Here is a 25,001-nt window from a genome sequence, read left to right on the forward strand (position 1 = left end):
GCCCATAGGTGTAGTTGGCTGACCCAGAGGAGGTTTGGAGGAGCCCAAGGGTGAGTCTCTAGTGTCATTTGGGGGATCCCTCCTACTGGGAGCCAGTTGCAAGGCTCCATTTTAGAGTTCAAGCCAGTGTTTGCTCTCCTGGCAACACCCTCCTTGATCTTATTTGCTTTTCTTTGTGTAAAGAAATGCCACGTAAAAGCTTTGAAGGAAACATCCCTGTGTGCTCACCTTGTTGGTTTCCTAAAGGACAAGGAGCAGAGGGTGTCCTCTGGATGAGTACAGCCCCTGCCCTTGGGTCTCCCTGATGCTTCTCCAGTCAGACCTACCATCCTGTCTTCCCATATCCCCTCCACCTGCACTCCTCCCTGGCTCTAATCAGCCTCTAAAAATAGGATTAAGAGATTAAACCATCCCATACAGCCTCTTTACTATCACAGGAGGTGCTGGTGGGGTTATCCCCAGGCTTGCTGGCTCTTCAAGACTGGTTTCTGCTTGGTTTCACCCACCCACTGAGTTCTGCCCACGCGTCCCAGCCCTCAGGGCTGTGACACCATCGCACACGAAACCATGGGGCAGCAGGAGCCAGTGCTCAGTGGGGACCTGCAGGAGAGATGGGAGCATGCTGACAAGGACACGGTTTGGTCTGAGTTTTATCCCCACAGCTGATCACCCTCAGTGCCATGCACATGGCTGGGGCTGGACTGCCAATAAGCTGGGAGAAGGGCTCTGGGTTCAAAATAGTCCTTAACCTTTTTCTCTTTTGAGGGTTGTATTTCAGCTCGATTTCCAGTTGGGTGCTGGGGTGTGGTTCCTTTGCTAGACCCCACCTGAGCAACCTCCTCTTTGCTTCTCATAAAGTTAGGGATTATTCCTTATCCTGCAATGACTTCCCATTTAAATTTTATTTTCCCCACTGCTAAGCCTGTATTTATGGAGAGATCTGTTCTGAGATCCTGGTCATCATCCAGTGCAGGAAGAGGAATGTTTCCATCAGAAGTGTATTAAGGGTTTCTTGAGCTTCAAGGAGACCACAGTTATCTTTGGCTTTTACACCTCAAACTCTGACCTTTTGTTCTCCCTGGTGTGTGGGTTTTATTTTTTTTTTTAATCACAAGTTACAGAACTGGTTTTGTGCTGGAGGAAGCAGTGACTGCCTCGTACACTCTGAGCCCGGCAAACACTATCGAGGGTTGGGGAGCACTGAGGAACCCCCCCCCGGATGGAGATGACCTAAAATTACAAGGAAAAGAAAACCCTTCACAGGGTAAGTGTCACTTTTCATCTCAATTCAGTTCCCTTTCCTAGGACTGGTTTTCTAAGCTTCCTATTAATCTCCCAGCAGTTCAGTCAGGTTTTAACTTATTAGGACAAGCAGGAGTGAGGGGGGGATGAAAAAAAAAAAAAAAGCTATAGCCATTTGGCCTAGGAGAATCTAGCTGAAGAAAACTGACTTTCTTTTTGCCCTGTTCTTTAATTAATTGTAGAATTTCCTTTGGAGTCTCATCTTTCAACATCTACATTTCAATGTCAGGTTTTCTGGGGTAAAAATTCCTTGCTGCTAAGTCCTAGGCTGCTCCAGTACCACTAGCAGGAGGCACAGATTAGGAATAGTTATGGTAAAGCATTTGGGGGCTTGGTTTTAAAGAGCATTTGCTAACTCTGGCTTGGAAGAGCAGTACCTGTAGCAAATTAAAGCCACCTAAGAAGGGCCTGATACCTGCTGGGCAAAGGCAGCAAGGTCTCATTAGCAGCCACCACTATTAGTGTAAAAATTCTGTATGGAGAGGAGGATTTGGCAGCAAAGTGACATTTCTGGTTAGAGGTTTCAAGGCCAGTGATGTCCAGAGGGGACTAAGGCTCTTGCAAGAGGGAACAGGGAATGTGTGTGTGGGGTGTAGCCATGCTGGAAGGGTTACATTCTTCTTCTTTGGGACAATCCTGTGCATGGGCATCTCCCTCAGGCACTGGGGTGCTGCCTTGAGGCTGGGGAAGGCAGTTTTTGGGGGGGACTGGGGCTGAATCTCCATCACTTCTGTGCCAGTCTGGTGATGAGAGCTTTCCATTCTGATCTCTTCTGTGTGATGTAGGAGGGGGTGAGGAGCTGCAGCAAAGGCTCAGGACGGCCCCTGAAGTGTCCCTGACAGATAGCCTCTGTGTTGCAGATCACATACATCCCACAGTCATAGCTGTTCTGCTGGGCAGGAGCCTTCTCCTCCACAAAGGTTGCTTTGTTCCCTCTTTTGTCCAAGAAGGCCTCCAGCTTTCCTGCCACTTGCTTGGCATGGACCAAGTTGCATTTGCTGTGGGAATCATAATGGGCGAAACACTTTTTGTCCCTGAAATAAACCAGTAAGCTCCAGTGGGTGCCCCCAGCAGCCTGGTTGGAGTTGTCATTGATAGGCAAGAACACCAGCTTCTTGTGGAGCAGGTCCAGCGGTTGAAGGAATATGGCTATTTCCTCCTGACTAAGGGCACACTTAATGAACTGAGCCACTTCGGGGCTGATAAAACAAACCTGATTGCTAAATTCTTGGAACTGGTGATTAGCAAAGTACTCAAAGGCAAACCCGATGATGTGATCATTAAGCCAGTTTGGGGGCTCCAGCAAGGCGACATCTGACTGCCTCAGCAAACTGTCCATGTAACTGAGAACAACAGGGTCCATCCTGCCCAGGCTGGGGCTGCAATACTCCAGGAGATTTCAAAAGCTGAAACATAGAAAGGGAAGACAAATTAAAAATCTAGATGACACCTGAGACAAGATAAGAGTGCAGCTAAAATCCTGAGTTCCTTCTCAGCAAGCAAAAGCCCAGGTTTCCCAGATGGATATTTGCAGGACCAGCGTTTGAGCCATCTGCCAGATGAGCAGACAAGAGGACACACAGCTCCTGTGACATGTTGAGCCAGGCTCTTCTGCTGCTCCAGGAGCAGCACACAGGTCCAATGAGATGAAAGTTTCATCATTTTGGTCTTTACCTCAAAGCAAAGTGATTTCAAAGCAGTTCCTGCTCAGGAGCTGTGGGTACACCTTCAGTTCTGGGCTTCACACAGAAACCATAAGGCAACTGGGAGAAGTTGATCAGTGTTTTCGTGTGTCACCTGCAGGGTGACAATCACTGTCTTCACATCACTGCTATTCCTGGAATAAAAACCTTTTGGGGGCTGCCTGACAAGCATACAGTCCTTTCCACCCAGCAGATCCTGCCACATCTCAGTGCCAGCCACATGACCTGTTCCAGGAAAACCTGCTGGCCCACCAGCACAGGAGGCAAGGCGGTGATGAGTAAAGAGAAACAAAGCAAAACAAGATGACAAACCAGCCAGTTCTCTGCCATAGAAATCTCTAGGACAACTCTCTACCTTGCTGGTAGAGCTTTCAACAACTCTGTTGAAAAGCACCACTGAAGGTGGGTGGTTTGCAAAATACCTGTTTTGAGCTCAACTTGTAACTTGCCAAATTTTGCTCACAAAACGATAAAGCAGTCATGGGTATGCTGAGGGGAAGATCCCTGCAGGCTTCCACTGGTGATGTCCACCTTCAAAGAGAAGTGACCAGTCATGGCAACCTACCCTTTCCAATCTTCTACTTTGTTATTTGTCCAGGCTATATTCTTGCCTCTTAATCTGCACCTGCTTTCCACAAATAGAGGCTACTCGTCCTTAAGAAAGTACCTGGAAACTCAAGTAGAATGTAGCACCTGCTTCTTCACACCCATTACTCAAGGGATTTCATCAAGTTTGCCAGGCAGGACTTCTCCTGATTCCTTTTTGTTTATCATGTTATCCTTGTGCGTACTAATTCTTCTCTTTCTACCAGTCATACAATTCCTCTCTAGAAGTTCTTCCATCTGCTGCCTTCCCATCCCTGGGGGAGTTAAGTGTGTTTTCAGAAAGAAATTGCAGTAGGAGGAGGTGCTACTTAACAGAGAACAAGAAATACTTGCTGGCACCAGACTAAGACTGAAGAGATCTTGTGTAGAGAAACTGTTGACCTAAACCCCCTATATCCACCCTGGTGCTACTTTTGCTCTCAAATTCTCTGCCCTGGGCTCCTCAGCTGCTGCAAAGCACCATCGGCCTGCACCAGGCCTCTCCATAGCAGGACAGGGCTGGAAATGCCACAGCTGGGGACAGCAGTGATGTGGAACTGGCTGGGCCTCACCCTTTCCTCATCTGTGCCAAAACATCTTCAGATTTCATAAAGCACTGTGTGAAAACTGCTCACACTCAGACCACTTCAAAATGATTCACTCTAAAGAAGAGAGGAATTATGATGGGGGGGGAATAAAAAAAAAATCAAGTGTTGCATTGTTTATGTGTTAGGGAGAACTAGATTTGTACTTCTTATTGCAATGTGAATAATGAAAAAAAAAATCCTTCCTGTACAAGTATGCATAAATTAAGGGAGACTTATCCCTGAAACATCTTGGCAAGGTCACATTGTCTGAGATTTGTAAATGGATGAAACCTGCTGTGTATATCATGGGTCAGAAGGAAGGGCTGAGGTAGAGGATCTGAGGCTTGGAAAACTAATAACTGTTTGTGTGTCACTGGTGGATCCAGGAGATGCCAAGCAGCAAGAGTCACTGCAAAGGAAGAGGAGCAGTCCTTGTTATTCCTCCTGAGCCAAACACCATGGTATTTGGACATGTTTCCTACACTAACAGGCTCCAGCTATTTCCAAGTTTGCACAGCAAGTCCTTTGCAACAGCCTGCAGTGTAAAAACAAAACAAACCCCCTAAACTAAGTCCCAGCAACTCCAGGAATATGATCTTCTTTAAGAAGCTGTACGTCCTGCAAGCCAAGAAAGTTTTATAGGGTCACTGCTGGAATAATTTCTGCGTGTGCCCATGCAGTTCTCCAAATTTTCATTTACTGTGTGGGGTTTTTTCTGTTTCATCTTTTCCTCCAGATGTATGAATTACAGCAAATACCTTGGATTTGGACAATCAAGTCCAAAGGGGATTATGTGCTAGGGAGGGAATGTGTGTCCTGTACTCTTAAATTTTCCACGCTGCAGAATCATCGTTTTTGGGGTTAGAAAACCCCACAAGGTCAAGGAAAAAAGAGGGAAATTTGGCAGCTTCCTACAGTCAGGAAGGGAGAATGGTTACAGCAAATGCTTAATTGCCACTAGCTACTACTTTTAATTTTATTGCCATCTGGTATTTGTGAAACTGCCTGTGAGTTCAGCAGGATGACTCATCCCGTGCAGCTTAAAGGAAAACCCTTTGCAGGCTCAGACACTTTCCAGAGCCACTTAAGGTCAGTGGGACTGTGAAAAGCCATCAGAGAGGTTAATTTGTTGGAGACAACCTCCCTGTTAAAGCTGAAGATGAACCTGCAGAGAAGCCAAGATGTAGATCTGAGCACCTGTGAAGTTAAGGGGTGTTGAAATCCAGTTGCCCATGGCAGCAGCTCTGCTCAGGCACAGCCAGGACTGGCTTCCTGAAGGCTCCAGCACACTCTGTTCAGAAGTTTTCATAAAAATAGCACCAAATAGTGACGCAGGCCTAGAATATTTGTTGCTGGTTGCCAACAAGAGTCTTGCTCCTTCATTTTACTTACATATTAGTAGCTGGTATTTGAAACTCCCTAGTAATTGAGTGTAAATAGGCAGCGATGGAGCAAAGAGAGACTAAATTAAGGATGAATCAGATTTCTAAAGTCTATTTTTAATAAATTAAGGGTGCTAAGAACATCCAGAGTGAATATTTAATATTTTAAGGTGCCACATCACTAAGCTTCTGTAGCAAATTTAAAGAATATGAATGCAAATATGAAAAAAACCAAAACGAAAACCAAAACAGCAAAACAACCCCCCCCCAAAAAAAAAACCCAAACAAGAAACACCAACCAAAACAACCAAAAACCAAAAACCACCTGAAAGACAACTTCTTCAGAGTTTACTGGGGAAGAGCAGGAGGGAAGTTTGTGGCTCTGGAATAATCAAGAATAAGAGGCTAAATTATTTAACCACCAGTCCATGCCTGGAAATACAGTTTTTGGACAGGATGTCAGCACTTTTAATATAGCAAGATCAGACAAGAACCATTAATTTCTATTTATCAGCATGAGCTGGGCTGCCAGCACCTGAGTCCCTCATACTTATCTATCTCCTAACAGAGAAGAAACCCAAGCCAAATTAAACAACTCAGCCAGAAAATAAACATTCTCGTCTACTCTTTTTTGTTTGACAGAAACAGTCTCTTCATAGCCTACAAATGACAGTACCTGTATTATAAGAGGGCAGAGTTTTTGCAGGTTTGGTATCTCCTGAATGCCTGAGCTAGAAGAAAACACTACAGAAAGCAGGCACAATGCCCAAACTTTTCCATTCCTGACCAATTCCCTAAAGTAGGCACAGGAAGTAACCCAGCAGTGCTAGTGAACCGAAAGCATAAATTCACGTTTTGCTCCTCAGAGTGGGGTTGACCAAACCATGAGATTTTTGAGAGGAATCAAAGCCAATGACCCAAACTCACGAGGATGTGAGATGTCACCGAGACTCCCCCCGCTGTCACGACGGCAAACCCCTCGGCTCGGGTCATCAAGAAGAGGTCGGGACGGACGGCAGTCACCTACTTTGAGAAGGAGTTTGCTGATGAGAGAGGTGGGGAAGTGCTGGGAGGGAACTTCAGCGGCCCGAAAGACCCGACAGCGGCGGGAGCGGGGTTAGAGGGAGGGGTGGGGGCTGCGGGTGCTTGGAGGAGACACGACCCAAGGGATGGGAGCGATCCTGGGCTTCTCCCGCCACCGGTCACGGCTGGGATTGGAGCGCACCAGGAGCGGCTCGCCCGTTCCGCTGCCGCTTCTGGGGAAATAAATGAGAATTTAAGGGAAGGGAGAAGAGGGCCCGGCCAGGGTCAGGAGCGGGGCTGGCCCGGTACCAGCCGGTAGCACCGCTCCTTGCCCGCCCGTCCCTGCCAAGCGATGCCTGTCAGCCTCGGCTCAGCGCCCGGTGCCGGTAACGCGTCTCTACGATTAACTACTTTAACCATTTTCCCTCAAAACACGCGTCGGAGCCACCGAGCCCGCAGAGAGCCGGCACAGACACCCAAAGGCAGCGGCCTGCGCTCACACCGTTCACGGAGACCTCCGCCGACACCAGTGTTGCCCTGGCAACGCCGGCCGGTCCAGGCCCAGGCCCAGGCCCAGGCCCAGGCCCTCTCGCCGCCGCTCACCTGCCGCCTCATCCCCCGCTCGCCCTCCGCGGCGCCGGCACCGGTCGGTTACTGCGCGCTGCCGTAAAGCAGGTGAGGCAGACGTAACGACCCGGCGCAGGCGCAGGCGGGAGGGGGCGGGTGCCCGGGCGGGGCGGGGCTGTGGGCGGTGTCGGGCGCGCGCGGGCAGGCGGGCGGGCGGCGGCGCGCGCGGCTGTTCTTCCCCCGTCTCTCCCCCCCCCCCCTCCCGCCCCTTCCCCTCAGCGCCGCGCCCCTCAGAGCCGCCGGCGGCGATCGAGGGATGCGCCGCGTCCCGGCAGCCAGGTGAGCAGCGGCGCGGCGAGTCCGGGGTCCTCCAGGGGGAGGGGGAAGGAGAAGGGGAAGGGGTGAAGGGGGCTTCTTGGTGGGTGCGGGGGTGTGTATGTGTGTGAGGGGGGCGGAGGCGGCGGGCGCGGGCGGTGCCGAGGTGGCCGCGTCCCTCTTAGTCTGAGGAGAGCCCCCTCGGCGCGGCGGGGCCGGCGGGAGCCTTTGTTCGGCGGAGGAGGGCGAGTCACCCCGGTGTGGTCCCCCCCAGGCGTGACCGACCCCCGAGGGCGGCGGCGGGCGCAAGGTGCGGGGCGGCTCCTGGGCGGCGTGTCCTGCCCGGGGGCTGCTCCTCGCCTGGGGACGCTGAGGGGATTTTTCACCCGCCGGTGCCGGTACGCTGCCGTTCACACCCATTTTGGGCTGGGTCGAACACGACAGGCGTGAAAAAAACAGACAGGGGATTGTGTATCCTATAATGTTCCCGGTGTCACCAGCGGGTGGGGCGGCTGCGGCACCCCCCACTGCCCTCGCCCCGGGTGGGGGAACAGCCCCCCGGGCGCGGCGATGGGCGCTGCGGCGGCAGCGGAGCACGTTCGGTACCGTCGTGTCGGGCACGGGAGCAGCCCCGTTACCCGAGGGAGCGATGCCCACCCTACCAGCTTGAGGTATTTCTGCTTTTTAATTGGACTCAGCTGCAGCTTCCCGGCACAGCGGACGTTGATAGAGCTAGAGCTACACCGCCGAAGGTTAATAATCCAGTCGATATTTCTTTCTGGAATTTTCCTAAATGTCGGGGAAAAAGCCGAAACGCTTTTGCTTTATAGCCCAAACACCTCTACCACCCACCCCCCCAAAAACCCAAACAAAAACCACCAACCCAAGAAACCATACATACATAAAGATATATACATATATTTATATGTATCTTCTCCGACGTGACTGGCTGTAGGACCTGCCCTGAGTTAAGAGCTGTACGTTTTGCCGCCCTTCTGCTTATAGATCAGCTTCCTCCTCTTCTATTTACGTTTTCACATCCTGAAACCGAGCTGAAATTAATAAAGTCGGGAGCGTGAGCTCAGCAGAAATCATGGCTTTCACGTCCCTCGCTGCAGTGCGAGTTACCCTGCCCATCGGTGTGTAAAAAAATAATCACGTAGCGGCCGAGGAAGGAGACCGCGGCTACAGGGAGAAAAAGCAGCACGGCGTTTGGCTGAATTGATAACTAAGCACTTAAATAAATAGCTTTGTGAATAGATTATTAGTTGGAGAAATGGGTTTCTGGCTGGCTTGAGCGTTTTCCTGTCTCTTCCTTGAGGAGTGCTAGGCAGTGACAAGGGAGTGTTGTCTTCTCCTCACTCGTTTCGAGACGGACGTGGTGGTGGTGATGGGCTGTGAATGCTTAAGCACGACCTTATTGAGTTGAGCTGAGCTTAACCACGGGCGCCAGCAAGCTGCAGCTGGGGGCAGAGAGGCTCCCTTATCGCTGAAGAGTATCTTCAGCCCATCGTCCTGGAGTCACGGGATGATCATGATTTTCTCTATGTCTTAGAGCAAGCTCATCCATTTCTGTGTTTTTTCTCATTTCAAAAAAATCTTTTTGAATTAAATCAAGATGCTTTTCTTTGCATTTTTCCCTAATGAGGACTCTCAGCCTTCACTCTTGCTGCTGATCTTGATTTTTCATCCCCAGGACCATTTTGGGAGCTGTTGGTGCAGCTGCTGTCATTACGTGAGGTAATTCAGCAGCCCTGGCATGCCACTAATAAGCTGTTGTTTCCTGATCTATCAATAATGATGCAACTTTAGGTATATATTTATTCATTTATTGCAATCTGTATGTAAATCAGGCTGGCTTTAGAGATGTTTTGTCTTGGAAGTGGTACATCAAGTATTTTTTTTTTTTGGTAGGCTCAGCTTTTCAAAACGTGCCTCAGATTTATTTCCTCTATGCATCCACAGCCCCCGTTATGATTTATAAAGTTTGCATTTTTACCTTTTCTTTTCTTGGGGAGCAGGGTAGCTGCATTTTAAGATTAAAAGGTATCAAATGGCTGACTTGACATCTGTTCTTGCAATATCTTTTACAAACAGCAGCACTTACTTATGCCACCTAAAACTAAGACTGATGAACCTTTCGGATCCCTTGCCAGGAGAATGTAACCATCTAAATGCTTTATGTCTGAATTATTTTTATCTAGGATGTTTATGATGATGCTAGTGGTCACATTTCCAAGAAAACTTCTGAGAATGTGAAGCATGCAAGGTCAGGTATTTGGGAAACATGAGCCCCGAGATTACCTGTGCAGGCTTAGCCCATTCTGAGGTAAGGCTGTACTAGAAGCCTTAATTGCACCGTTTGATGTCTGGAAGGATGGTGTCCAGCTCTGCATGGAAGGATGGATCACTCCTCTGCATCTCTCACAAGTCAACAGGGGAGAGCATGGGAAAGGTCCGTCCACTGCTGTTGCAGCTTGGCGTCACTGGGCAGTTGTCAAGGAAGACCACTTGGGTTTACTGATAGAGCCTTGGGACCAGGCATACCATGTAGTCCTGAAGCCTTAAAAATCTCTCACTGCAAGTGAATGTGATCTGAGAGTTTCTAAAACTGTTTGGGAAGGACGTAGCATGGCCATATTGTGCCGAATTCTAGTTCTCACTCCACACTGTGCAGCTTTTGTATGTAATTCCTTTTAAAAATACATTTATCGAGGGGACAACGAGGTCATTGAGCTGCTTGAAGTGTCTTAGCTGGTCTAACTTGATTTCAGAAATTCCTGTGTCCCGTTGGTTTATAAATAAAGTGGGATTGCAGTCCCACTTGCATGCGAAATACTCCAAGTATGAAGGTGTCACTGCTGTCTGTGGGGGGGAGCCCCATTGGGCTTAAACAAGTTGTTTTGCTGTCATGTCACCCTGAGGTTGAAGGCACATTTGTTACTTACTTTATGAAGCTCCCAGCCCGGTCCTGGAGTCTGAACTCCCCAAGACGGGCTGGGTGCTGGTTTTGGCTTTAGAAGGTTTATTTTTAATTTTTTTGTGTGTGTTGAGCTTAAAAAGATCATCTCATTTTCTCAGACTTGGGTCCTGCATGCCTACATTTGCTTAATTTCCTCTTCAGTGAACGGGTTTTCTCTCCTGGCTAAAAAGTAAACGTGAGCACAAATATTTAAGGATTGTGGCTTAAGTTTGCAAATTGTAGACTTTCTCTAGCATTCCTTTGGACAAAAGCAGTTATCATCAGAGATTTTGGTTGTGTCTGGGTAGCTCCCTGCTCTGGGAAGAAGCATATGAATTGTTTGGGCTTTCTGCTGGATGAAATATTCTGCCCTGTTTTCAGGTTACCTGTCTGGGATTCTGATTGAATGATAATCATGAAATGCAGCTGGTGAGATCCTCAGGACAAATTTTTCCATAGGCTTGGAGTATATGGGTGAAGGCACAGGTGAGCAGGATTGAGAATATAGAAAACAAACAGGTGAAACTCTTGCCAGATAATAGCAATAAAGGAAGGAGGTGGAATAGTCTGCTTTTTCTGTGTGACTCTGTAACATGAAATCTTACTGCAATGTTTGCATGTCAAATGCCATGGTGTGTTCTATGTTTTGCTCCTGTGATTTTGTTGATGTCCTAAATTCTGTCTCTTAGGAACTGAGCATTTCAAAGTGAACTCAACAAGCAGTATGAGCTCACAAAATACCCAAATTCAGAAGGGAAGAATACTGAACACTGAGTTTAGAAATGGACTCATTTTTGTATTGGTTTTTAAAGTATTCTTAAGAGTTGCAGCTCTATTAGTCATCATGGGAGCATTTTTTTTCTGTGGGGAGGAATCCTATAATGAGTACCTATAGAGAAGTCTTACAGATGAAGTGAGAGCATGTTTGTCCCAAATGCTTTTTATTTAATGCTAAAGTTGTTTAATGCTTCTTGTAAGTTGTTTGGTTTTTTTTTTACTTTTTGCTAATAGAGGACTATATGATTGTTTAGGTCAGAAAGGACCTCAGGAGGTCACTGTCCAAAATCCTGCATCCAACAGTTCCAACTCTAAGGTCAGGCCTGGTTCCTTTCAGCTTCAGAAGTCTCATGTTGGTTGTCTTTCACCTGTGGTTTGCAGGTTGCAAGAGGAGGAGAGGAGTGTTTTGGGCTGTACTGAGTAGAAAATGTCCAATGAGAACAAGGCCACATGAATGTGATCCGTGGCAGCCCTTTTTCAGGGATGTTTGTTGCATCCTTCCACTTGCCAGCATGATAAACTGTCACTTTCTGCTGCATTTCTGTGATTTCATTAAGCTGACCTAGTAGCAAGCTTCTGTTAAAAGAGGATCCGACCTCTCTGAAGGTTATCTTGGAGAATTCTCCCCAGTCTTCTCTTGGCTTGATTTGCTGTTTTGGGCTCTGTTGGTGTTTTTCCTCAGCCTGTTTTAGGGTTTCTCTAGGGAGACAAGTGAAGAGATGGAGCTGAGGCTCCTGACTAGCCCATGGTCATCAAGGGAGATGAGTCTTAAGAGTGAAATGCCTGTGGTGCACTGCGAGTGCCACTGCCACAAACTGGGGTGTCCTTGAACCCTTTGAACTAGAGTTCTTCATCCTCCATCGAGAACATCAATAGGGTCCATTTGGTTGTATCTTGCTGTTGATGTGTGATAAGTACCCTGGGAGGCTCGGCTGCATCTCGTCCAACCTTTCATTTTGTGTGGCTACTGAATTACTGCTTTTTTTTGCAGCTACATGTCTGATTTAAAGGAAGATGGGGATGTAGTTTTGCCCTGGTCTTCCTTCATCTCTCTGTTGGCTTCTGGTGTGCATTTAAGGTGTCTCCTTCAGGTCCCAGAGAAGGTTTCTGTGGGTGTTGAAGTAGGCTGGCTGTAGGTGTAGGTCAGTCTAAAGTGGCCAGTGGAGAGCTGGATAAGACCCTCCCAACCCTGGCATCTTCTGTGGTTCAAACTGGGTGCTCATCTGTTTTTGGAGAAATCATCTTGGTTCCCATCCTGCATCTCATAGGAGTTATTGCACATATCTCCTAGAACCCATGGAGAATAAGCAGTGATCTGCATACTTGGATATTGCATGAGGTAGCAGAGGAAAAATGTGTTTTAAAATTCATCACTTGTAATGCACAGAAATACTGAATTTGGTGGTTTTTTACGTATTGATAATTAACCATCTCTTGAAAACCCAACTGACCATAATGGGTATGTGAATTCTGATTTTCATCTGCTGTAGTTTTGTTTACCACCTTTATTAATGTAAAAGTAGGGGGAAAAAATATGGGTTTCTACATCAGAATCTTAGTTCTTGATCTCTCCGTCTTGAATCACTTCTGGTGTGGCCCCAAATGACCTTGAATCAGTAGTGGAGTTTCTCCTCCTTTGGCTGCCTCCTTAGTATCTGCTTTTACCTACCAAACACTGATAATCTGACATCCCCTGTGCTGTTTTTTGTTTGTTTTTTTACTGAAAATTTTTATTATGATCTTCTATTCGTTGTAAAGCATGACCTTGAAAAAGGCACATGATCCTGTCACAGTGGGGCACTGATGGAAGTGGAGTGTCTAACCCACACAAATTTATCTGTGAAAAACCTGAGTTTTAAAACCACCCCAGACCATGAATGTTTTTTGATAGACCACCAAGAATTCTCTTGTAATCAGTGTCTGCACATTTGGTTTTGAGGGATGAACTTAAAACAAGTTAACCAGAAATATTTACTCTAGAAGACATCTGTTAGTGGAATGTCTTTTTATACTTTGCATAAATACATAGACTGAAATAAAATTCTCAAAACCATTGTCATTTTCAGTTGGGCAGCACTTGTCTAGGAACTGTTAGGTTGGTTTACGCTTGTTGGGCACATAGGACAACCTTCCCTGGGAGGAATTAGTAAATGATTTAATTGTTGAGGAATGTGGTCCCATTAGGCAAAAATAAATAACTGAATGCAGGAGATCATTAGAAACATAGCACTTGATTAAAACTATGTCAGCCAACTGTTTAAAATTTCAGAATGAGTATTTCTTTGTTTTGGAGTAGGGAGGTTGTGTTGGTAAATGACCTTTCTGGAGGTTTCTTTGAGAAATATAAATGCAGGAGAGCCAGCCCCTGCTCTTTAATTCACCGATTGCTCAGTAACCGAGGGATAATTATGTGGTAAGGATGTCTGAACAACTCCTGCTCCAAGAGGGACGTGGACAGACATTGTTTAAAAGCAGAGCTGTTCTTTCTTCTGCTTTTCACCAGAACATAAAGATACAGGGCTCGCAGAAGGATGCAGTGGACAGGCCACTCAGTCTGGGTTTGAGCCACCTCAGTAAGCAGCAAGGAGGGCACATGCTGCGGGTTTCATCCTTCACGGCGAGACCGTGGATGAATTATGTGTGTAGGCAGGAGCCTGTGCTCTGTGTCAGCAGAGCCGCCTCACTCCCGGCCGCCCTCACCTCCCATAATCTTATCCCGAGGCACTTCACCCTGCCTGGCAGGTAAGTGAGGAGATAGGAGGACAATGCAGAGCAGAGGTCAGGTCTCAGGGGCCTGCAGCAGATAAGGAGGAATCTTAGGAGTATTTCTAAGCTATGAGCAGGATGAAATAAGCAGAACCAAGTATGATTTTATAAACAACCCCCTTTTTTTTCTGCCTAACCTTGTTTGACTTTCACCAGCACGTGGTGACTTGTCAAAGCACAGGACCAGTTCTGAAGCATCCTTGTGCTTCTCCAAATACATTTGCAATTTCACATCAACCTGCAGTGATTTAATTAAGGAATTTATTAGCATTAGTAAATATCAGTAGTAACATTCCTTCTTGGAATTCTGTATCTCTCAGATATACATCAGCAAGGAAGATGACTGAGCAGCAGTTGCCCGTCTCTTGCTCCATGGTTTTGCTGCTGGACTGTGGAGATGTCTCTTGTATTGTTTCAGACCCAAATCCTTTTTCAGTAACAGGAGGGTAGCTGCAGGCCTGTCTTCAAAAGAAAAATCTCTGTGTTTAGCTGTGTTATGTGTTCTGTTTTTATTCCTTTCCCTCCGCTCATGGGATTTAAATACTAGAGAGCCATTGCTGTTGGACTGTGGTGAGCAATACAACAAATATGTGGGAAAATAAAAATGTATCTTTCTATTAAAGAAATACAAAGCACTTCAGCAAATGTATAAGGGTAATGAAACAGAGAAATAAGTGAGTACCAAAGTCCATGTCTAGGGTATTGTTTATCCTCCCATCTAAAAGCCTTTGCTGGAAATAAGTAAGATCTGAAAACTGAAACAAGGGGAAAAAAAACCCTGCCTGAATATTCTATATTTTGTTCTTGAAAGAAGGTGTGAGTCTGCAGAGCTTGCTGGCTAGGTTTTTAAGGGGTTTCCTTCTCTGGTTTACTTCTCATCTGTCCTGCTTGAATGCTGCTTTAGTTTTGGTTTGTTTGGGAAGATATGCAACTTGAGGAGTAAAAGGTGAACAAGAAGTCTCGCACAGTTGTAGTCTAGAAAATGGCACCTCTGTGAGATCTCCTGCAGTAAATATCAATGATGTTAAATTGCATGCAAAAGGCATCTCAAAACTCAAGGTAAAATTAGCGTTCAAGTTGTGTGGTGAGGAGATTGCTGTCTTCTCTCGTGTTTATTTTTAGTAAAAATGAAATCTATGAGAGAATATCTTTTCTTTCAAGCAAAAAAAAAGAGAAATTTGAAATTCAGAACTGCAGGGATGGAATTAGAATGTTAAAAACGCATTTTTTCTGTGTTATAAGTTATTTTTGCAGAAGCCTGGGCACTCCTCTGCGCTGAACCAGGTGCTTGGGTTTTTCTGTAGGACTGGATCAACTTTCTCTTCTGTTCCCTAGATTTTCTGGGGGCATTAATCTACATACTTTTAAGGTATGCTCTTAAGGGGTGGAGGGGACAAGTATTCAAAAAACTTGAATAGTTTTTCTTAAGTGAAAGATCATTACAGGTTCAGGTGCTGCTGTTGTTGGTGAGACTCTTGCCAGCTGCCACTTAATTTTCTAAAGGTATAAATGTCAAAATTCATGCTCGTTATGGAAGTATGTGCATTTGTGTCCATTGAGGAGCTGGAGCTCTGAAACACCAAGATAATACGCTGATGGATTTGAAGAGAACTTCAATCTGAGCTGGTAATACTAATTATTAATCAAAAAATGCAACTATTTTTAAACAAAAAGGCTTCATGAGGTGCAAAATAATTGTAAAGCTTCAACGTCAAGTGTGAAAGTTGAGCAGAAAATTGTAAGTTAGGGACTTGGTGCACGCTATTGTGCTTTGTAGACCTCTTGGGGTGCTTCTCCTGATGGGCACTTTCTACAGAAATATCCTCTTGGGGTACATGCTCTGGTGAGCTGGGAGAAGTGGGGCCATGGAGGATGTGTGTCAGGGCTAGGTTAGAGGTCAGACCTGTAGGCTTTGACATCACCATGTGGTTTTGCTGGCATCACTGTGTACTTGCTACTTAGTTCTGCACCTTCCTGTGCTCAGCAGGTCTGCAAATTTGGACCCAAATTGGTTTTTTTGTCTATTTGTTGTGTTTGTTTTTTGTGTTCTTTTCTTTCCTCTATCCCCAAATGCTAAAAATAACCACAACTCTGGTCACCGGGTAGATTGTAGAAGAGGTGAGTGGGGAAATAAATTTTCTTTGGAGGCATTTGCTTCCTGATAAGACTATTTTTTAATGCACTTCCTTTCCTCATTCTCTACATGCCTTTTCCTCTATCAAGAAACAAGGTGTGGGTTCTTCTGGTGCCTGCGTGAAGGGACTGAATTTTTCTCTGACTTTCATGTGTTGATGTATGCAGCAGTGTAAGCCCCCTCCCCTCTGAGTAGGCGAGTTCAATGTGGGCAGCTGTGCAACTGTGTATTATTGTGAAGAAAAGGAGTATTTTCCTCATCTTACAAAGTCTGCCCAGGGGATTAGTGTTGCAGGTGAAATTGCCTTTTGGTTTAGCTGCATCACTCGTGACAAAATGCCTGAAAATGGTGAATACATACTTGATCGTGTTGTTGTGTTTTTTGTTTTTTTTTTTTTTGACAAAAACAATACGAGTCAGTTGCTGTGGTCTGCAGGGTGTGGCTCAGAAAGGTCTTGTTTCTGATTCCCTTTGCTGGACTGAGCAAGGGCTAATTATAGAGACAAACTGGGGAAGGAAGAGAACGGGGTCAATTAGAGCATCCAGCACAGTTTCCTTTAAATTAGTGGTCGGACTGGAGAGATTTTAAAGCAAAGCAAAGCAAAACAGAAACCCAACAAACCAACAATGAAGAGGCACAGGCTCAAATTTTCTGGTGTGGAACAGGATCGGTAGCTACAATGTTTTAGGGTTTCAGCTTGATTAAAAAACATATTGAATTAGTAATTTTATGAGCAGAATTGACTGAAAAAGACTGAAGACAGATTCCTGCTTGTCTTCCTCTTTAATTTGTTTTTTTTTTTTAATGGCAATAGCTTGTGGATGTGAATGAAGTAAAGAAATGTTTTTCTCCTGACCACTGAGTAGAGTGAATTTCCCATGGAAGAGGAACTGTGGGATACTTTTAAGTCTTTATTACTCAAGATGTTATATTTCAATAAAAAGACTACTTCGCTCACTGCACTGTATGTAAATGTAATATGGATCCATTTTGGATATGTTTTATCCATACTTACATAGGAAGCTGGGGCTGAACTCTTTTGTCGAGGCTATTTTCTGGGTTTAAAAGTAGGTTATTTGTGGTGTGGTTGGTTTTTTTTCTGGATTTTTCTGTTAACTTACTCAGATTACAGGACACAGTATTTAAAGAGGCAATGCAGAAGCAGCGCGAGCTTTTGACTTTTACCTCTGCAGGTGCAGAGGAGAGCAACAAACCCTTATGCTGACTGAAAATCATGCAGGCCACTAAGAAAAAAAGGCTTTTATTTTGCATTTTCACCTGATGATCTTTTAGTCCCTCAACACCCCCTTATTTCTGTTTTTCTCCTTTTGGGGAAAAAAAGCCGTGCTTGGCAGACTCTCCCTATTTCTGCTTTGTGCTTTTGCTTTTCCCTCACTGTCCTGCCTGCCTGGCAGCATGCCATTACCCCAGGATCTCTGTGCAGAAGTGGAGATGGCAGAGCAGGGAGAAAAATCCCAAATTTCATCTGTGTTTTTCAGTCCAGATTGGCAAGTTCCTTCTGCCGGCAGCGTGACTCACCCCGGGCTTCCTCGCTGGAGGCCACTTCTGGCAGGGCATCAAAGGAGCAGATGATGCTTTCAAACCAGAGCTGAACCAGGATCTTCCTTGAGTGAAGGCTGTTTTTCTGGTCCTGGAATCTCTTGTTGCATGGACGATGGCCAGATGCACCCAGCTCTCAAGAGAATTAATGATAAACTGGATTAATTCATCCTGAGGGTGAGAAGGGTTTCTTCTTGCTGCTGTGAGCAAGACGTATAACTGTCCAAAGGGTTTTGCCCAAGTGGGGAATGTGCTGGAAAAGGTCCTTTAGGATCAATGCAGTCATCAGAACAGGTTTTTTTCACTCTCTAGTTCTTTTAATGGGATTTTTAGTCTCTCAGTTAGGAAATTCTCAGGCTGGAAAGGGAATTTTTAGTTTTCTTTTTGCCAAGGATACAGGCAGAGGTGCACTTTGCTTAGAGCTGCAGTGCCAGCATATGCTCCTGCCCTCTTCTCCTCCTGCTAAAACTAACAGTATAAATGCTTCTCCCTAATTTTTGGTTAAACTTGTTGAAGGTGTTTGAAGCATGAGCAGTTCCACCAGAAAGTGTTCAGGGTGGGTGCCATCACTGGGGAAAGGCACAGCTGGGCCTAGGAGGGGACATCAGTCTGCAGTGCATGTCACCAGTGACTTGGTGCACAGATCTCCTCTATGTGAGCTCTACTCCTGTTTTTAGGGAGTTTCTTCAACTGATGAGTGTTGTCAATGGTTTTTTTTTCTTCTAATATTCATTTACAGTATTATATAGTATTTGTAGGCTGCTTCTATTCATTCAGTGTAATGCCAGAGTTCCCCAGGTGTTGCCAGCAACTTGGTGCTTTCAGATGGATCCACAGGATCTATCAATGGCAACAAATACATCAGGTTAATGCAGGGTCTTGGCTGTGTGCTGTGGGATTTTTCTGTTTTGTAGGTGTTGTGTGAGGGAGAAAAAAGCTTGAGAGAATATGAAAAGGATCTATAAATATTTAGAGGCTGCCTTTTTTAAATGTGTGAAGGGAGAGTCTTGGATAATCATGAAAGGGGTGCGTTGTGTTTTGTTTTGGTTTTTTTTTTTTCTTTTTTTTCTTAATGGGTTAGAAATGGAGATCTGCATCCTGAGCTGGCAGTGGAATCAACCTGATAGCGATCTTAAGTTATACACGAGGAAGAGCCTTAGAGGTACAGATAAAAAATGCAAAGTTAATTCAGTAAGGATGTGTTAGGATGCAAAAGAAGAGCAGGACAGTCGTATAAAAAGAATGATTTTTGCTGCAAAGTCCTGGCAGGCTGGGGCATGAAAAGATTGTCTTTCCCCTGATACAAGCAAAGCTGTTCTACCAGGTGAGATAAGTGCATGAGAAGGGTGTTTTACCTTCCCCCTCCCCCCCTCGGTTTCTGTTGGATTCATCCCTTTCAATTTTTATTTAAATAATGCAAGTTTAAATACCATTTCACTCTGGTTCTACTGCTTCTGCCACATCTCATACATGTTTCTTTTCTTTGCCCACTTCTTGGTTATTTCTTGTGCATGACAGAGTCTGTAGCACAGAGCTGTTACAGTTTTTCTGTCACTTCCTTTTGCATCTTTATTGTGCAATTTCTGGAGTTCTGGAGGGCTGCTATTATATTTATATGTGTATTTAAGCAGTTTTGTTTCAGCTGGTGTTGCTGAGTCTATGGATTCCCTTCTCTTTTTGTTGTGCAACATTTTGTGACAATTTAGGACATTTTAAAATGAGAGTTCCTACTTACTTTTTTCTTTTGAAGAATGCTGAGTTTATTTTTCTTGTGTCTCTGACCTGTCAGCACAACTGCTGATAAGAGTTGGAGCAAGTGAAATTTCACTGTATTTGGCAAGTTAATGGGCTAATCAGGTTTTGAATTAATCCTTCATCCGAGAGCACTTAATTGCAAGGTATTGCTATTTGCAAGGCTCTATTTCTAACTAAAATTTTAGGTAGTTACATCTGAAAACTTTACCCAAGCATGGAAAGTGGCTTTCTGTAGGCAGGTGTGCTGAAGAAGATAATTGTTAGGTCTGTGTTAATGATTTTTATAATTTTGTTTAATTCTGCATGCGTTTAGATTTCTGATCATGCTCAGTGCTGTGTTTAAGATTTCCCCTCCCCCCCTTACAGTGTGTCAGCCTCATCAAAATATTATCCCCAGCTTTAATTTTTTCCTAATTGCCTATTATTCTCAGTTAACCCTCTTTTCAGGAAATCAGTGGCTTGCAGACTACTTTTAGTTGCTTTTGGCTGAGAGAAGTGATGTCTACGCAATTAAATATGATGAAACATTTGGAAGATGAGTTTGGAGGTACTGGGGGTGAGTTTGTTTTTTGCTTAAGTCATGGCCAAGGTGAAAACCCACAGCAGCAGCACACTCATTAATCTTACTTGCTGGTGTTTGAAGAATATCTGATGCTATTGTCCATTCCTTCATACGTGAAATCTAATCTCTGCTTGAATTAGCCTTTGGAATAAAGCTCCTGTCTGATAAGCGAGTAGGCAAATATTGGGGCATTGCCACCAAGGGCTTTATCCTTCTCTGAGATAAAGTGGTTGAGCTTGAACGTAAGTTATTTATGCACAGAAAACACACTTATCAGCATTCCTTAATTACCCCTGTTGCAGAGAGTGGACACTCCTGCCCTCAAACAAAGCTGGATTTAGCTGGACAGCTTCTTCTCTGTCACAGAAATAAAATACTTCTCCACGTGGATGGTATTTCTGGGGCTGCCTACGGCGTGCATGCAGAAAATGCATAAAGAATCCAGTGTCTGTGGGCAGCTCCTGCGTCAGCCCAGGGCAGCCTGTTCCCTCAGCGCCTACGTGGTCCAGTGACCTGGTGAGGAGGAGGATGAGGACCAGAGGCAGATTGTGGCCATTGCAGATAAAACCTTTGTCTGGTCTGAAGTGGGGATATTCTTCGTGTTGGCATGTAATGGTGCTTCTGTTTTCTCTGGTTGTGGCGCACACACAGACCTGTGTGTCCAGGCCTTGCGTGGTTTTCCTCTCATTTGTGCTTCTCCAGATGTTTGTCAGCAGAACTCAAGAGACTAAAACTTCCTAACATCTTCTGGTTGGTCTTGGTCTAGTAACCTTCTGCCTGTGTTATCCACCTTAAAACTGAGCTGATGACTAGAGTCTGTAGGCATAAAGAAGACAAGCAAGCTGATGTACGCTCTCCTTTGCAATTTTCCCAGAATTTCCCTATCAGTTGCTTTGTAGGCCTCTCAGCTGACCAGGATTTCTGGTGATTGGTGTGATGGAGGCTCCACTTGGAGTAATTTTTGAGTCAAGCCACCTGCTTGATTCCAAGTCAGAGTACCTGAGTCCCAAGGGATGTGTTCAGCCAGAGTTTTATATAGTTTCTACTGTTGGTGTATGAAATGGAAAAAAAGTACTTGGCATCCCTAGAAATGTTTTCAGTGGATGAGTTGGCTCGTTCCCTTATGAGCCCACCTCAAGTTTGGGTTTCCTCATTTCCCATCACAGTAGGTGATGACCAGACGATCCCAGGGGAGGAATGAAACAGAGGATGTTCCCTCCTCTTCAGGAACATGCTGTCCCCCTTGATATACTTGGCTTGATCCAGTGTTTCTCATCTGCTTCAGTGAAAAAACAGCTGGTTTCACTTCCCCTCCTGAAGGTGGACACTCTCCCCCCAAAAACCTCAAAACCTGGTGAACCAGTAAGTGTCAACCTGAAATGGGATGTCATCCATTGCATACTCACGTGGAGGCCTGTGGCAAGATCCTGCTGAGGTCCAGGTTATTTGTTGATAAAAACAAATTAAAAGCCTGTTTTTCATGGCTGCTTGTCAAAGAAACGTTTTTGATTTATGTTCTTGCATTTTTGCATCCAAAATGAAACCCAGCATGGCTAAATGATGAGGTTCAGAGTGATAGGAGCCAAACACATGCACTTCAGAAAGTGAAACTTCAATCTTGGCTTTACTTAGCTCATTTCCTAGTGTCATTACATTATCTGGATGATGAATGTGCTTTAGTTGTGTGATCCTACACCGACTGTGTTCTTAAACATTTTTTTTCACGCTCCCGTCTGTTGATCTCATCACGCAGCCAAGTTAATAGATTTGAGGCACTTTCATTTCCATACCATATGTTCTCTAGGGTGTTCTGGAGGGAAAATGATGTTTAGATATTTTATTCTCTCCTAAGGATGCCACTATGTACTGTTTTTTTCCGGGTAGCAGAGGAAGACACTCTCAGAGAAGCTCTGAGATGACTTGGGTTTCCTGAAGGTGCGATCTCCTGTTGTCTTTCAGCAGGGCTAGGGAGAATGGCACTTCAGTTGTGAGGACAAGGAGATAGTGCAATCACCCTGGTGTTTCTTGGACTTATTAACCCCCTAGCTCTCTACTGGAATGTTTCCTTGAAGATCAGTTTCTAAACCATTGCTTCTCAAACATCAGTTTTTGAGGAAGGTAGGAGTTCACGCAGTAGCTGTCAGTACTGCAGTGAATTTAAAGGATTGAGGCAAAGTATGCTCTTTCCTGCTTATATGACCGTGGCTAGCTGTAAATGTAGATTATAAAACTGAATTATGTACCTGGAGAAAGCTCAATCTCTTTTGGGAAGGATGTAATTTTTTTCCTATCAGACAAATTATGATGGGTACCTGAAGAATAAACTCTGCTGCAATTACAAGCTGCTGCTGATGGTTGGCTAATTTGCCTAAATCATACTGAAGCTGACATTTAACACCATCTAAATACTTGGAAACCTTCTTTCTTTAAACAAATATAGTTTATTTTAAGTGGTTTGTGTTGGAGGTGAAGAGGTTGTCCTTTGAAGTTTGGAGGAGAAAAATTCAGTTAGATTATATGGTAAGTTGAGGCTGGGAAATTTCCTCTTCCTCACCCACAATTCTTTAGGGTTTGGATTTTTAATTCAAATTTTAATGTTTTTATGATTGCAAAAGCTCAAGGAAAGCAGAAATTCTATGAGGCTTGAATTGAATTTCAGTGAGGACAACTAAGAATACACATTGTTTTCCAGGTGTGTCAGGCCCCAAATAGTAACAGCTTAAAAATTACCCATGCCCTTGCATGGCTAGAAGATTTTAGATTACTGTCTGCATGCAGCTCAGGTACTGGTAAGTACAACAGTCCTAAACTGGGTAAAATGCATTTTTTTGTCAAAAGTGATTTTTGTGCTGAGGATGGAAAGAGAGGAGAAGGTAGGAAGGAAGTTTTCTATCCTGAAAAGTCAGCAAAATCTCATGTTTCTGATCCAAGTCATGGTCTGAAAGTCCTGTGCATCCAGTATAGGTAGAGTTTGTATAGGGTCAACATTTTAAAGGAGAGGGATGCAGGGATGGGACCATTATGAACAGAAAGAAAAACTTTTGGTATTGTTTTGTCTTTTAAAACAGACAAACAAACAAAAAAACCCTCTGTGTAAATGTCAGCAAAATAAAGATACAAGATCTATTTCAGTCCTCTCTGAACATTTGTGGTGATTGGGTTGGCACTCATCAGATCAACTTGGATCACTCCTAAAAACCTTTCTGTGAGATCAGTGTGTCTCTCAATTTCCGTTTTTGTTCATTTGCAATTATTTTTCTTATTTTTCTTTTTCCTTTGTGGTTTTAAATTTGCAGGAGTAACACACCCACACCTTCTTCAGACAGTGTTCCTAGTGACAGCTTATCTTGAGAGCTCCCTGTACTATGGTGTTGTGTGCTTGATGAGAGCTGGGAGGTGGCATGGAAGGCAGAGGATGGCTTGTTGTGTTTTGTGGCCCCGGGCACTTGCCTGTTGTGGCCAGCACTGCTGTCCTAATGTTTCTAATTCTGCCTGTGAAATGAGGTGCAAGTAATTGTAAAACCCAATAAATTAAATCTTCTTTTTTTAAAATTATTTTTTATTTTATTGCTGGATCCCCTGTGTTTGTGTGTGTCCGCCATTCCATAAGGACCTTGCTTTGCCTCCAGCAAGAAAATTGTACTAATTTTGTTGACTTGTCTTTTTAAATACTCATTATTGGATTTACCCGACCTCTTTTTCTGCTTTGGAGAGTTGTGCTGGCCTTGTGCCAGCTGAATGATTTGTAGTAATCTGAAAGCATTGGGTTAAAGTGGTTTATGGTCCCTCTCACCTCAATTCTGCTTTAAATAAAACAATTTTCAAGAAGCTTCTAGGTATGTTGACTTTGTTGAAATAAATCCTTTATGTGTGAAAAAGATAGACAAGGTGCTTGCCCAAGGCTGAAAATATTTCAGCTGAAATATTTGCAGTTTTGCTGAATATGAAGAAAAAAAAAAAAAGTAATAACTTGAGGAAAATAAACCATGTGACTTTGTAAGTGGGATTTTGGAAGGTGCTTTTGTGTTTGTGGTCTGGTGACTCTAGGGAGAGGTTTGTGATCTTTCATCATATTTTAAAGTGGAAAAAAGCATGGTTTCTCGTTTATGGCCAGTGCTTCATTCTGTATATATAGCTGTATATACAGCTTCATGCTGTATATTTTTGAGGTTATAATGACCTGGTAGAAAACCACTTAGCTCTGAGTATCGTGGCATTCCTGTCTCCGTTGTCCTTCATGTAAATAAAAGGTAGAAATTAAACCAGTAGTGTTATCTGAGCCTGTTCAGCTACAATCAGCATTGCATTTCAGGTTCTCCAGATAACACAGGGCCGACCTTGGCTGCATCCTGTCCCTTTCCAAGGGCAGAGATGCCAGCCTGGTGTCGTGTTATATACCAAATACTTGTCCTGCTCTGTTTCTGCTCCAAGGTGTGACATTAAGGAGGTTTGATAGGGGGTGACACTGGTTTGCTTCTGGATGGACTCACAGTCTTAATAAATGGTACCGTGTGCTCATGTTTCATATCACTATACCCTGATATTCTAAATACCTGAAACAGTATTAAGAGGTGGGACAACATTTTACAAACTGTGGTCTGCTGCTGGAAATAATTTCTTTCTGGGGGTCAGATCAAATGAAAGATCCCCTCCAGAAACAGGTGAATGTTATGAGGACCTTGCTTGCTGTACCAAACGCCTCTTCTAGGACACTTGGAAAAGAAAAATTGGGAGAGACAGGTTGGCATATGGTGGGAAGTAAAAGGTGAGAGGACCTGATGACTTTCTCTGGAATAAGCCTGCAACTGAAGCTGATAGTCATTGAATAATTAGAAGAATCATCTTTGAAGTGTTTTAACCCAAAATATCCTGGGGGATTCTTTAGATTAATAGCAGGTTTCACAGGAAATGAATATATGATGTGGGAGAGAGATTTGTCTCCTATTGCATTTGGCACCCCTCAGAGCGAACCCTGGCTGGCTCAGTCTGATTCTCTGCTGACTGCAGTGAGGGCAGACACC

General features: G+C 44.5%; 2 protein-coding genes across 4 annotated transcripts in view; one reads left to right on the top strand and one right to left on the bottom strand.

Moving 5' to 3' along the window:
* Positions 1-1,075: 1,075 nt before the first annotated feature.
* SENP8 (SUMO peptidase family member, NEDD8 specific) lies at positions 1,076-7,258 on the bottom strand. Of its 3 annotated transcripts, XM_030457078.1 has the most exons (3): positions 7,186-7,233; positions 6,487-6,815; positions 1,076-2,708 (listed from the first exon to the last, which is right to left on the bottom strand). In XM_030457078.1, exon 3 carries the CDS (start codon positions 2,663-2,665, stop codon positions 2,027-2,029), a length of 639 nt encoding a protein of 212 aa, XP_030312938.1. In that variant the 5' UTR covers positions 2,666-2,708; positions 6,487-6,815; positions 7,186-7,233; the 3' UTR covers positions 1,076-2,026. The 3 variants fall into 3 exon arrangements, with proteins under 3 accessions (XP_030312938.1, XP_030312939.1, XP_030312940.1); XM_030457079.1 differs by lacking the exon at positions 6,487-6,815 and having other exon boundaries at positions 7,186-7,258; XM_030457080.1 differs by lacking the exons at positions 6,487-6,815; positions 7,186-7,233 and adding an exon at positions 3,673-3,882.
* Positions 7,259-7,413: 155 nt separating this feature from the next.
* MYO9A (myosin IXA) overlaps positions 7,414-25,001 on the top strand; it is a 165,339-nt gene continuing 147,751 nt past the window's right edge. Inside the window, exon 1 of the mRNA XM_030457120.1 lies at positions 7,414-7,488. The gene's annotated coding sequence lies outside the window, so the exon portion shown is untranslated. The remainder of the gene's footprint in view (positions 7,489-25,001) is intronic.

The sequence above is a fragment of the Calypte anna genome, chromosome 10 (assembly GCF_003957555.1).
Source record: "Calypte anna isolate BGI_N300 chromosome 10, bCalAnn1_v1.p, whole genome shotgun sequence".
Taxonomy (NCBI): Eukaryota; Metazoa; Chordata; class Aves; order Apodiformes; family Trochilidae; genus Calypte; species Calypte anna.

Coding starts and splice junctions, on each gene's coding strand:
- SENP8 (XM_030457079.1), bottom strand. CDS start 2,665: ATGGACCCTGTTGTTCTCAGTTACATGGACAGTTTGCTGAGGCAGTCA.